We start from the raw sequence: 14238 nt of genomic DNA on the forward strand, positions 1-14238 counted from the left end.
GTAGTTTCTCTCTCTCTCTCTCTCTCTCTCTTTTTTTAACATTTTGAGAGAGAGAAAAAAAATAAAACAGAGTGTGACTGGGGGAGGGGCAGAGAGAGAGAGGGAGACACAGAATCCAAAGCAGGCTCCAGGCTCCAAGCTGTCAGCAGCACAGAATCCGATGTGGGGCTTGAACTCACAAACCGGGAGACCATGACCTCAACTGAAGTCGGACCCTTAACCAAGTGAGCCACCCAGGCCCCCAGAGATGGTAGTTTTGATAGACATATTGTATGCTGGAAAGGCAAATCTGTAATCATAGTATCTGTTTCAGAAGAACAAAGTGCTACTCTTCCATGATGGAAGTGGTTAAATGTAATCAACTGGCCACCAGCCAGCTGGCTAATCACCTCAGAGAGTGGTGCCATATTGGGACCAGTGTTGCTCTTTGCTGCTGGCAGACTGAGCATTTAGCTGTAGCCAGGCCAGCACTGCTGAGTGGAAGCCCACGCACAACCTCCAACCCTGTCACTCTGACCCTCCAGGCAATGACAGCAGTGGCTGGTGCCCACAATTGGGTCATGTCATCAACTTGATTACTGAAGTCCCCCTCTGCTGAAGTTGGTGAGCAGCAACATGGGACATGGGATATAAATCTCTTCATATTCCTTATCCATTCAGAGAAATCCATCAGTATACCTCTTCCTCAAACCTCCTGTCACCAATTTTCCGGTGATGTTCCTCCCAGAGTTCCTGAGCATCCCGTTAAACCCTTTTCCATAGCCCCTTGGTGTAGACCCTTCCCTTGTGGCCCTTTCTTCTTGCAGGCAAAATGCACAGCCAGGTGCATTGTTAACAGTTCTTCCCCGTCACCTGTCCATGGAATTTCCCATCACCTGTCCTCCAGGGATGCTCCAAAAAGGGTCATTTGGGCTTTGAACACAGTTACACCAGCTCTGAAGCCATTTCTGTTAACATTGTATTACTGCCCACTTTGTGTAACTGTCATGCTTCTGCTTGAATCTTCAGAGAGGCTCAATCAAACAGAAGGAAGCTTTACAGTTTACTCACTAGACAGATACTCCTTTTGGTAAGTTGCAGATGGTCCCCCATTGTGGACCAGCTCTCAGCACGCCTGCTCATCAGTGAGTATCCTGAGAGTCAATTCTGCCACCTTCTCTCCCATGACAGCTGTTTAAACACTCGAAGGTATTTGTTAAACCCTTCTATTTCTCTTGCCATCATATTCAACTGCAGTCATACAAGGTGACTTCTTGACTTCCTTCTAAAGCCTCTACTGCCCTGACATGTTTCCCTGAGCCACAACATACCCTCCAGACCCAGAGACCATCCAGTAAGGTTACATAGACTTTGTTTCCAAGAATAAACAAGGTTCACAGTCAGAAATGAATGGGTGGAGTCAACTCTTGGACAGCTCTGTTCGTCCAGCGAATGTTTCATGAGTACTTACCATGGGTAGAAGGGACAGTGATGGATCATACCCATGGACCGCTGAGGACTGGTTCAGGAAGAAGAGCTCTAAGGAACCCACTTCCTGACGTCAATGGCAGTGCTACAGAATGACTGTAAGAAGCCTGTCTTCATGCACACAGTTCATGCCTGTCTTCTCCTACCCAAAGCCCCTTTGATACAAGCAGGAGGTGGGAACCAGTATTAGCTTTATGCTGGCCTGGGTCCTAGAATTAGTGAAGCCTGTTCCCGCTGACACCACGAATACTAGGTGGCAATGGGTATATTATTTGCCGTCAGTCACTCTAGCACATGGTTACAGACAGCTTTCCTGCCTTGATGGTTAAGCAAGATTAGAAAGGTCTAGTAGTTGCTTTATTCATCTTCCATGTATTTTAAGAGATGTTTATTAACATGTGCAGCAAGGGACTATCACCCTCTTTGGTCTGCACTCTCATTCTTAAGATACAACTCATGGTTATCTGCATTTCTGCAGGCTCCAGATTTCTGGTGTCTTTAATACTCAACTCTATTTAACATTCTGTTCCTTCTGTTTGCCATTTAAATAATTTCCTATAGTTTCTTTCAAATGCTGCAGAGGGATTTAGGCAAGCATATATTGCTGCTTATAAAGTACTTGAGGCGTAATAGTGGTATATTATTTTAGTTAAGCCATGAGTAGTCTATCTATCTATCTATCTATCTATCTATCTATCTACTTATCCATTCGTCCATCCATCCATCCATCCATCTATCCATGTATCCATCATCTATCTATTGTGTTTAGGCTCAAATACACACACACACACACACACACACACACACACACACACACACACAGAGAGACACAGACATAGATACACATACACAATATGTTTAGAGTAAAATATATGCACGCCCAGGCACACACATTCATGGTAATCCTGTTACTATGGAGTCAGTTCTACAAGTACTTAAAAACTGCTTACTGTATAAAGGTATTAAAAAACTATATCCAGTAGGGCACATACAGTGTCCATAAAAAAAAAAAAGACTATATTTATTTTTCAGGATCTGGGTCTTTCTCATGCACATGCAGTAATGAAACTTACATAACTCTCAAATTTAAGAAATTCAGTGCCCCTGCCAACCATAAAAACCTATTTGAGTCATCTGCCTGTGTTTAAGAAGCATTTGCCAAGTTGTTGCTACTGCTTCTTTACTTTTATTACTGCCACTAGCATTCTGTTGGGGGTAGGCAGTGCGTGATGAGGGTGAAAGAGGCACAGAGAGAGACCAAAGGTACTTTGTGGGGTCCCTTTAAGCCATCAGTGTGTACATTGTGGCCATCCAAGACAGGCCGCTGACAAGTTGGTGACAATGCATCCCTTGGTGAATGCAGTAGTCAGTCTTCACTGAGGAGAATCATGGTACAACCCCACAGCCGTTGCTGGCCTGGGCAAGCGGGGTATGGGGTGCTTGCTTTGCCCTACGGAGCAAGGCTTCCCTGGCCAGAGGTGTGGGGGGTCATTGCCAAGGATGCGGGGCAGGTGGCTCCAGCTTACAGCTGTCTGCTTCCACCTCCAGGAGACCCAGTCTAGGTGTTCATTGTTTAGACTCATCCAGAAGAGAGGAGTGATCCTCTAAGCATTGGGTTGAAGCGGTTTCAAACTCCAGTGCAAAAGGCTCTGGAAGAGACTTTGAAAAACCCACAGATACTTCACAGGGGGCTAGGCTGGTGTGGTGAGAGCAGTGGCCATGCAGCCTGGGTTGGAAGCTGGCTCTGTCTGCTACGTACTGCATGGCTCCACCTCATGATCCGAGCCTCACTGCTTCCCCAGTGAGAGGAGGAGGTCAGAGCTGGAGACTTCAGAGACCCCACCTGTATCTTCTCTCCCCCTAGGGGAGGTAACCTCTGTGTGCTCTGACATTTCTCTGTATCCCTTCCCCTGTCACCCCACGACACTTAGAAGCCTGCCTCCAACACATGAGTAAGCTAGCAGAGTGGTCAAGAGCTCCGACTTGAGAGTCACACAGATGAGGGTTTGAATCCCAGCTCAGAAAAATGGGCACCAGTGGCTAGAGGCACCGCGTAAGAGCCTGGCAAGTAGAAGTTCTTGTGAGTAGGAGCTGCAAGGACCCCTGCAGATTGGGTCCAGAGCAGCAGCTCTGAGGGACACTGTGCTTCCCTGAGATGTTTCCCTCTGTTGTATTCAAATCGGGTAACAATGGGCCCGGCATTCTGGGAGGGCCCGAGGGTGGTCCCTCAGATCCCAGCGGCCTGAGCCCACTGGGAGGGCAGACACCTCCTTGGCTGGACATCTGCACCATGGACAGGGATCTGAGTGAGGACGACCGTAAGTACAGCCGGGAGACCTGGGGCGCCAACTTCTGTGGCCAGCGCTGACCAAAACTTTCCCTCTGGCCTCCGTGCTGTGTCGGGTTCTGGGTCTGTGTTGCTGAGGGCATCCTTCCTTCCTTCCTTTTGCTTGTAAAGCTTATTTGCAGCCTGTTGGCTGTTCTTCCATTATGTGCCTCTCTCTGGACAGTGGGGGAGGATGGTAACAACCAGGAGAACTCTTCTCCCTGATCGCGGTCCAAGTCTCGTGTTCTTCAATCTTCCTTTCTCTGGCTGACAGGCCCCCCACCCCCGCCCCCAGCTACATGTAAGCCAGGATACCTCACTTGGGCTCCGTTCTGAGATGAAGTTAATTTTAAAGAAATGTCATGGATTGTCTTTACTTGTGATCTTCCTCTAGCAAAGAGCTGCTTATTCATTACTGCTTGAGGAACACAGTCCTCGTGACCCCAAGGCTGTCATTCCTGGGACAGAAACACAATGCAATCTAAGGACTATTTAAATAGATGAAGAAGGAAATGGCATTTTAGGAAGAAATGTGGTGTGTTTTAAAAATAAGAGGTTTTTGCTCCTGATCTGGAAGGAGCAGTGTGGTAGAGTATCAGATTGGGGGTTGGGAAGGTAGGGTTCAGGTCCTGACTCTGCTGTGTGATCTCAGGCAAGTCATTTAGCCTCAGTTTCCCCATCTATAAAAGGAGATGGGTCAGGAGTTCTTAATTTGAGGAACATGAAGGTGAGGGCAAAATGTTGTATGAATGTACTTTTCTGGGGGTGGAAAAGTATTCTCACAATGCATTTGAATCCTCGAGAGGCCTGTGACACTAGTAAGTACGTTTTCACAGTTCCTGAACTTGCTGACTTTGAATGTCCTGCACAGGTCCAACACTGCTGTCTTTAATGTAGGCATCTCAAAGCTTTAAGTTTCAGAGCTGAGGCGAGATATGAAATAAACCCATGTGAGATCTTAGAATTTAAATTTTTGTTGGAATCCCTTTTCACATTGAAGTTGGAGACTGTACAGAGATGTTTTAGCATATATTTGAGCAGGATCTGATCTCTGATATATTGGAAATCGTGTATCCATAGTCTTATAAGCTTCTACTAATATTAAAATGCAATTTTTCCTCTTTAAAACACTGCTCATTAGCAGTCTTGCAATTTATAATCAGAGTTTCTCTTAGTAGCAGTGGGCTTGGTCAGATCTGGATTCACATCCAAGCTCTGCCTCCTGATTGCTGGCTGATTTTGCTCAAGTCACTTAACCTCTCTGAGCTACATTTCCCACAATAAAAATGGAGATCATGTCATCTTGAAGAATTGTAGAAGATTAATTGGATGAAAAGTGCCTACAACATTGCTCAGAATAGAGTAGGCATGGAATAAATGTTGACTCTAGAAAAAATTATCAGATTATGTGTCCCGGGGCTTTAAAATTAAACTTGCTATTAATGAAAAATATTATCATCTGTAGTGTTTCTGTTCTGGCATCATGACTTTTGGCAAGCCATGTGAGAGTAGGGTAAACTCTTCAGTTCCCTTAAAATTCTAAACACTCTGATTCTGTCGTAGGATCCAAACCTCCATGCTGGTTTCCAATATAATTGAAACTTTAGGTCTACTGCAAGGTATGGGATTATCCAGAAAAGTTTTTATTTTTTAATTTTGAAATGTTTATTTATTTTTGACAGAGAGAGAGCGAGAGAGAGAGAGAGCAAGTGGGGTAGGGGCAGAGAGAGAGGGAGACACAATCAGAAGCAGGCTCAAGGCTCTGAGCCATCAGCACAGAGCCAGATGCGGGGCTTAAACTCATGAACTGTGAGATCATCACCTGAGCCAAAGTCAGATGCTTAATCAGCTGAGCCACGCAGGTGCCCCCAGAAAAGTTTTTAGAAGCAACACTGATGAAATCTGAAACTAGGTCAATATTTGCCCAGGTTTCAGAAAGGGAGACTGCTATGGGACTTACGTAATTTAAATGTCCTTTCTTAGGTAAGAGACGGCTGCCCATTTATCCCAATTGAGTTACCCTCCCCAGTCATGAAAATGTTGTCCCCTCAGTTTTTGAGTCTGTAATGTGGGCAGCTTCAGAGAGAGAATATCTTCTAACAGTGACACACTTTGGGATCAAAGTGGGCATGGATAGAGACGTTCTGGGATGTGGCACCCATGTGGCAGTCACCATGAAGACCTCTTAGCACTGCCACCGTCGGCTGCTGAGACACCTCTGACAGCATTCTTGGCTGGAGGCAGCACCTCCTACCACTGGTTGGGACACCTCCAGTGATGGGCTGGTCCCCCTTCCATAGCCGAGGCCATCATGAATTCTTTCGTACATTGAGTTGACATCTCTTTCCTTGTAACTTTTACTCTTTGGTCTGGATTCTACCCCCCAAGGCTACTTAGAACATGTCTGTTCCCTGTTTAAAATAAGAAGTCTTCAGAGTCTTTTCTTTTCTAGCCTGACCAGGTCCTGTTTTTCCAATGGTCCCAGATGTAATTGTGGTTTCAATCTCTCTTCTCTTAGAGGGAGATATCCCAGCCCAGGGATGAAGAAGAAAAATCCCCTCCCTTATTCTAAAAACCATATCTCTTATAATAGAACTTATTTTATTACATACCGAGCTCCCTCCCAGATTTGGTGTGCAAGAGCCTCTTCAAGTAAGATAAGGTCCCCATAATTTGAGGAGGGGACTGCTGTGATTCTGGACAATAGGACCTAGGTGGCACCTCCTTTCTTCTGGGCACTGATAGCTGGGGAGTGCTCGGAGCAGTGATCTGAGGCCATCAGTGGCCCACTTCCCTTGGTACCCAGGCCAGCTCTGCTCCCCAAAGGCTTATTCCTTAGTGTTCCCCCCACCCCAGCTCTGAGTTGGAGACTAGAGACTGCGTTAAGCTCTCAGGATATCTTGGTGGGAAAGATGCTGGACTCCTGGCAGGGGCCCAGCTTCTAGGAGCTTTGGTGACTGACTGTGGAGCCTTAGCGTATGTCACCCATCCCTTAGGATGGAGGCATGGCCACCAGGATGCAGGTGCTCCCTGCCAAGTTGGCCCTGTCCTCACAGGGCCCATCTGGTCTTTCTTGTAGGCTGTCCTGTTTCTGGAAGGGGCTTGTGGTTCCCGCAACTCCTAATGGAAAGATAGGGTGTCCCCTTTGGGGAACAAGGAATAAAAATCTTTAATGAAATCATACTGCAGCTGAGAAAGGGTCCCAAGGACCCTCCCAAATCATTGGCAGAGCCTTCTCTTATCCATCTTCCCAAGTGCTCCTGTCAGCAACCAGATTCCCTGAACCCTCTTGTAGGGAAAGAAGACCAGGGCCATTAAAAAATAAAGTGACTTCCCCCCCAGACCACACAGTAGGCTAGCTATTTGTTGCTGTGCTCATGGCTGGGGGAATAAGGATGATTCATTGATTTGCCTTCCAAGTGTTTACAGCCTCATGGAGGAGGCAGACCCCAGATGGACGTTCTGCAAATAACTCTTGGAAAGCCATTTGGCAGAAACAATGGTAGAGGGTGGAACAGAGTACTGAGGGGCATGGGGAGGGGGAACCACACCCGGGCAGGCTTTGCAGGAGGTCAGGTCTGGGCTGAGCCCAGCCAAAGGGGGTGAGGGGTGTGTGTGTCATGGGCAGGAACAGCCAGAACAAGAGCTGGGAGAAATGGCATGCTGCCTGTGCCAGGGGGGAATGCACACATCAGTGTCCCCAGGGGATGAGGCCGCACTTACAATCCCACCCCCACGTGGCCCTATCTTGGCACGATGACACTTCGACAAAGCAAGAGTTCCACATCCCAACTAATTGAAAATTTGTTGTAACATTTGCCGGGGTCTCTCCTGACGCACCAGAGGGCCCTGCAGAACACCAAGGAAAACTTCTCCCGGCCTTCTCCCTGGTTCTCTCGATGCTGGCCTCGCTCCCATGGTGGGCTCTGTGTTTGATCTCCCAAATGTGTTCTCAGTGGCTCCCACCTCAAAGCTCCCACACCCCTGACTCCTCTCTGGAGCCCCAAGCAGGCTCTTCTTTTCGCTTCCCCTTTCTGCTCTGTTCTTTATCCCCACCCTCTCCCCTTCCGCAGCAACTGTTTTCCTTCCTCTCACCCTGCTCTGGGCTGTGTGGGGAGGCTTTTCCCCTCAGGACTGAGGAGACTAGAATCTTTTCTTCCTGTCCCGTGGGTACTCTAGGGCCATTTAACACAGGACCTTCTCTGCTAAAGGCAGGAGCTTAGACATTAGCTGTGGGCAGTAGTGAGCCACTGCGGTGTTTAAGAGATGGCATGGCCCAGTCAGGTCCTCCAGTCTTGCTACAAAGACTTTTATTTTTTATTTTTTCTATTAAATATTTTTTTAAGTTATTTATTTGAGAGAGAGACAAAGTTGTGTGTGTGTGTGTGTGTGTGTGTGTGTATGTGAGAGAGAGAGAGAGAGAGAGAGAGAGAGAGAGAGACCCAAGCAGGTTCCACGCTGTCAGCACAGAGCCCATTTCGGGGCCCAAACCCACGAACCGTGAGATCATGACCTGAGCTGAAACCAAGAGTCGGATGCTTAACCGACTGAGCCACCCGGGCACCCCCACTATGAAGACTTTTAAACATTTTTTTTTATTTTTTTTTCAACGTTTATTTATTTTTGGGACAGAGAGAGACAGAGCATGAACGGGGGAGGGGCAGAGAGAGAGGGAGACACGGAATCGGAAACAAGCTCCAGGCTCTGAGCCATCAGCCCAGAGCCTGACGCAGGGCTCGAACCCACAGACCGCGAGATCGTGACCTGGCTGAAGTCGGACGCTTAACCGACTGCGCCACCCAGGCGCCCCTATGAAGACTTTTAAATAATAGAGCCAAGTATTTGTTCTTCTTGGCAAAGCAGGATTTTTTTTTCTTTCCTTTCTCTTGTGATCACCTGACTCTCCTGTTTTTATTATTTTCAATTGTGATAAAATACACATCACATGAAAGTTGCCATCCTAAGCATCTTTAATTGTGCTATCCAGCGACATTAAATACAGTCCCATTCTTGTGGGAATATGATCACCACCATGCATCTCTCAAGTCCCTTCATCTCTAACCCCTTTAAACAACAGTCCCCCACATACCTCTCCTTTTTGCTGCCAGCCAACCCCATTCCATTTCATGTCTGTGTGGATTTGACCACCCGAGTCTCTCCTGTCCCATCTTAAGTGTACAGATCACAATGCAATTTTGTGCATCGACTGTATACAGGAAGGGGGGCGTTCCCTGTCTTAAAGGGTCTCCCGCCCCTGTTGGAGGCGGCAAGGGCCGAAACAAACTAAAGCAAGTTTGCAGTGGGGAGGCTTGTGAGTGGAGACATGGCATGATTTCAGTGCTTTTAAGATGATTAGTACTGGAATCTAAGGCAGAAGAGTGGACTCCTTTTTTCCTCTGGAATAAAGGGAATGGCATTTTACAAAGTGGAAGTTAAAGAGGTTGTCCACTAATTATACCTTGCTCCACAAGAAAAATTCCTTTTGACACAAAAGAAAAATAACTGGCGGCTGGTGAGCACTACCTTAGAGATGCTTTGCAAAGCTTTCTCAGCAACCACTTGATGACATTTGCACAGAGCAATAGGGTGTTCAGCTAGGTGGAAAGGACATTGGCTTAGCATTAGGATCTAAGTTTTTGTTTTTAATTTTTTTAACATTTATTTATTTTTCAGAGATAGAGTGTGAGTGGGGGAGGGGCAGAGAGAAGGAGACACAGAATCAGAAGCAGGCTCCAGGCCCTGAGCTGTCAGCCACAGAGCCTGACACGGGGCTCAAACTCACAAACTGTGAGATCATGACCTGAGCTGAAGTCAGACACTTAACTGATTGAGCCACCCAGGTACCCCAATGGTTGTTTATTTTTGAGAGAGAGAAAGAGAATGAGCGGGGAAGGGTCAGAGAGAGAGGCAGACCCAGGATCCGAAGCAGGCTCCAGGCCCTGAGCTGTCAGCACAGAGCCTGACGCGGGGCTCGAACTCAAAAACTGTGAGATCATGACCTGAGCTGAGGTCGGAGGCTTAATTGAGCCACCCAGGCACCCCAGGATCTGAGTTTTAAGTACTCTTTATTTCTGGCTCTGCTATGAGTGTGTGAGCTTGTTGCCCCATAATCACATCTCTGAGTCTCACCTCGGTCTTCTATGAAGCATGGAAAACAGTGGTTGTCATGAAATGCAAAAGAGATCATGCCCACACCATCCCTTTGTGAGCCACGGGACACAATGCATGTATTAGGGTGGGGTGGCCGCGCTGGAACTCGACCCTGACCCCATGGAAACAAACAGTGACACGGCTGGGGACCCCCTTCGAAGTGCCCCACACTGGGCGTCACACAATGACCTGTGACGCCCACGTTCCTGTTGTGCCCATTGAGATCTGCACAGGAAATGACGCATCTGCCTGTAGGTCAGCCGGAGTCCTTTATTTTTGTACATAACATAATGGTGAGATTAATTTAGCTCTGACGAATTACTACTGCCCTGAGAGGTCAGGGTGGCTCCTGGTTGATGGATGGAGCTGTGAGTTTCCCACCTCTCATTCTTCCCCTCTTCCTGCCTCTTTGTTTGGTTTCCAGCTGGACATAGCAGCCATATGGCATTTTTCTGTCTTCTAGCACTGGAGAGTATGGATGCCCCAGCAGACCCCAGACTTCCGGGTGGGCGGGGGGCCTTCCCCGGGGAGAGAGCTATGAAGGTCTTGCCTTTCTTTCTGTGCTCGACATTTTCACCTCTTGTCCCCTGGCTTAAAGGAGCACAAAGAAAGAGGAAGACTCGCCCTCCTCAGGTCCAAGGCATTGACGAAGCATTTATTAAATGCCAGGCTCCGGGCCATGAGCTGTGTGCATGCTGTCTCATTAGATGGGCGCTAATATCGTCTGCCCTGGTTCACAGCCGGGGTTGGGGGGGGGGGTTGATTTCTGCAAGGATGGGTGGCTGGCACAGAGTCACGTAGTGCATGACTCAGACATATCAGAGCCCAGGTGTCCAACCACCAATTCTGACTCCAGACACTCTTGGCTACAGTCCAACCCTGACATTCACCCTTAATTCTGATAACTGGGCTCACAGGAGCTGCAATGACATGCGTGGGCCCTGATGCCAGACAGGTTCAAATTCCAGCCTCCTTCGTTCTGACCCCCTCCAACGTACCCACACAGGTGAGTGTCAAGGGCAGCTCAAGGGCCAAGTCTGACCCGCTGCCTGTTTTTGTAAAGTTTTGTTGGAACAAGCCATGCTTACTCAATTGTGCATTATCTATGGCTGCTTTTGCCCGAGTTGAGTAATTGAAACAGGCCGTATGGCCCACAAAATCTATAGTATTTCCTCCCCGGCTATTTGCAGAAAATATTCGCAGATCCCTGGTGGCGAAAATAGCTTAAAATGCTAATAAAGTTAGTAGGAGCAAATACTGAGAACCAAGGTATGAATAATAGTTCCTGATGAATTATCATGTTGGGGATTTCAGGACACGTTGGCATACACCATTGTGCAGGCCTGGGATGGTGTCTCCTTGCGTCACACCCAAAACTGTCCAAGGTCTCTCACTGGTTCCTGCGCAGAATCATTTGCTTACAAAGTTTAGCTTTCTTGCTCAGAAAGACACTCTCCGTATCTGGAAACACTCTCCTCTCTCAGCTTCCTTTGTAAATTTCCTGCAAGGAGAAACCTTACAGATGCATATGCATTTCTTGTTGTCAGAGGGCTGAGACGTCCTCTGAGGGGAGTGGTAGAATGAGATGCTTCATTTGTCTTAATGACACCCCTCCTCCCTCCATTGTTCTCAGCCCACTTCCAAATAGCCTCCCCTGCTCCAATTTACAAGATCTGTTTCTTCTTCTGGACTCTGTTTTTATTAAACTTGAAAGGACAGGACATATTATTTTTATTTTTGTAGACAGAAAGAGCTATTAGGCTTTCAAGAGCTGGAAAAAAAAAAAAAAGGAGGGATCTAGGGGGTAAAACAGATCAGCTGTTGACCTGAGTGTGTTCAGTAACTTCATGCAGAGCGAATTTCTTTCCACAGACCACTTATCAACTTACCCTTTTAAAGTCAACTTCCCGTAATCAAATTGGCCACTGGAAAGACAGAGCTGAGTGGTTCTTGTCCCCCAGCATGAGAGCTTTAGGGAATAGGTTTGAGGGGTGGCCAGGTGTGCTGGAGCTGGAGCAAGGAGCGTTTATCCTGCTCTGATTTCACTGCTGTGTATCCTACGAATACTGGAGTAACCTCTCTGAGCCTCAGACTCCTCATGTGAAATGGAGTTAGAAGTCCTGCTTTCTGTATCTCCAGGTGAGAGAGTGGGTGTAGCAACAGGTATGGGGAGGTGCTTTCTGAGTTGTCTAGCATTTCTTGGAGTCAGTGCTTATATTATGCTTTCTTCCGTGCAGTCTCAGGACTATGTGTGTGTCTGCCATAGCCTGGCAGATCAAGCTGAGGTGTTTGTTTTTTTTTTTTTTTTTTTTTTAGTTTACTTAAATTTAAATTGGGGCACCTGCGTGGCTCAGGTGGTTAAGTGTCAGACTCTTGATCTCAGCTCAGGTCATATCTCACGGTTTCTAAGACTGAGCCCCGCATCGGGCTCTGTGCCGACAGTGTGGAGCTTGCTTGGGATTCTCTCTGCCTCTCAGCCCCCACCTCAAAATAAATAACTAAATATTAACAAAATAAATTTAAATTTAAATTTTGAGAATTGAAATGCCATTAACATACAGTGTTATATTAGTTTCAGGTGTATAAGGTGAGGTTTTAAAAGCAGATATATAGTGAGTGATTCTTCCACAGGGGTCGCCTCATGGGAAGTAGGTGGGAAGGACGTGGCTTTGGAGAGCAACGAGCCTTGGTTTGAATCCAGCTGCATCACTCACTGGCTGTGTGATCTGAGGCGAGCCACAGCCTTTCTAAGTCCATTTCCTCATTGGGAGAATGGATAATATTCTGTGTCGGTTTGGGTCACTCAAGAAGCAGATACTAAGATGGCAGATGTGTCCGAGGTCCCTGGGAAACGTATGTGGAAGGAAAAGAGGAGAGGAGGGAGCAGGTGTGGGCAGGGACCGTCTGCAGGCTAACCACAGGTTGGACCCCTGTGAGAGGAGAGAAGGAGGGAAGGAAGGAGCCTCAGACCATGGTGTGGCTCTCGGAAAGTTTTGCCAGGTTTGTGGGGAATCCCAGAGCAAAGATTGCCTGATGTGGGAAAAAAAGGCAGAAGGAAGCCGTTGTGGGAAAAAAAGGCAGAAGGAAATGGCAGGTAAAATTGAATTTCCTGGTAATCTGCAGCCCATTGATGAGTACTTGAGGCAGGCAGAGTATGGCATTTCTCTAGGAACTCCCTACTGTCTTGGTGTTGATGCTTTGCTAGCAGGGAAAACAACCTTGGCCTGGAGGTAGTTAGACCTCCCACACCCTGTGAGTCTTCTTTGGCATGTGAAAATTCTTTTCGAAATTCCCCTTTGACTTTACCTTTCCCAACTCCCAAGTATGTGATCAGTCTCTCCTCACCATCCCGGGGCAGCTCTTCCTGCCCATGGGTCCTGTCCCCATGCTTTAATAAAATCACCTTTTTGCACCGAAGACATCCCAAGAATTCTTTCTTGGCTGTTGGCTCTGGACCCCACCATGACTCCACTGCCCGTTACAGGAAGCTGCACAAAAAACAAGTCTACACCCCAGCGCCTTAAAACAACAACGATGTTATTATAGTTCATGATTTTGTGGGTCAGGAATTTGGGCAGACTCAGCTGGCTGATTCATCTCCTCCTTGTATCATCCATTAGGGTCAGTTTAGGCTGCTGTGACAAAACACCATAGACTTCCTGGCTTAAACAACATGTATTTCTCTAGTTCTGGAAGCTGGGAATTCTAAGACCAAGGCACCCTTAGACCCGGTGTCTGGTGAGAGTCCACTTCTGGCTTGTAAACAGCCACCTTCTCACTGCATGCTCACTGGGGAGAGAAAGAAAGATCCTTGGCCTCTGGCCTCTGTCTTTTCCTGGCAGGGCACTAATCCCACCACATGACCTCATCTCAACCTGATCACTTCCCAAGGGCCCTACCTTGTAATACCATTCAGGGTTTCAACATATGAATTTGGGGGGACATGCAATCCATGACAGGGTCACTCAGTGGTATTCAGCAGGAAGCTGGTCTGGCCTGGAGGGTCTGTGGTGGCTTTGCTCGGATGCCTGGTGGCTCGGTAGGATGGTGGAGTGGCTGGCAGGCTGGGCTCCACTGGGCCCCTCTGCGTGTGGGCTTATAGTCTGCCTGTAGTCCATGTGGTCTCCCCAGGAGGGTAGCTGATATATACACGGAAGTTCAGGGCTCATGAGGGAGTGCTCCAAGAGGGATGCTCCAAGAGAGTGCTCCAGGAGGGAGTGCTCCAATAGGGAGTGCTCCAAGAGGGATTGCTCCAAGAGGGAGTGCTCCAAGAGGGAGTGCCCCAAGAGAGTGCT

The 14238-nt window shown here is 47.6% G+C and overlaps 1 protein-coding gene across 2 annotated transcripts in view; it reads left to right on the forward strand.

Annotated features, from left to right (window-relative positions):
• Positions 1-3669: 3669 nt before the first annotated feature.
• SSUH2 (ssu-2 homolog) overlaps positions 3670-14238 on the forward strand; it is a 30576-nt gene continuing 20007 nt past the window's right edge. For both annotated transcript variants that reach the window (XM_040492097.1, XM_040492098.1), the window contains exon 1: positions 3670-3785. In XM_040492097.1, coding sequence (XP_040348031.1) covers positions 3758-3785 — 28 coding nt within the window. In that variant the 5' untranslated portion in view covers positions 3670-3757. The remainder of the gene's footprint in view (positions 3786-14238) is intronic.

This window comes from Herpailurus yagouaroundi, unplaced genomic scaffold (genome assembly GCF_014898765.1).
Source record: "Herpailurus yagouaroundi ecotype Mexico unplaced genomic scaffold, PumYag 183, whole genome shotgun sequence".
Lineage (NCBI taxonomy): Eukaryota > Metazoa > Chordata > Mammalia > Carnivora > Felidae > Herpailurus > Herpailurus yagouaroundi.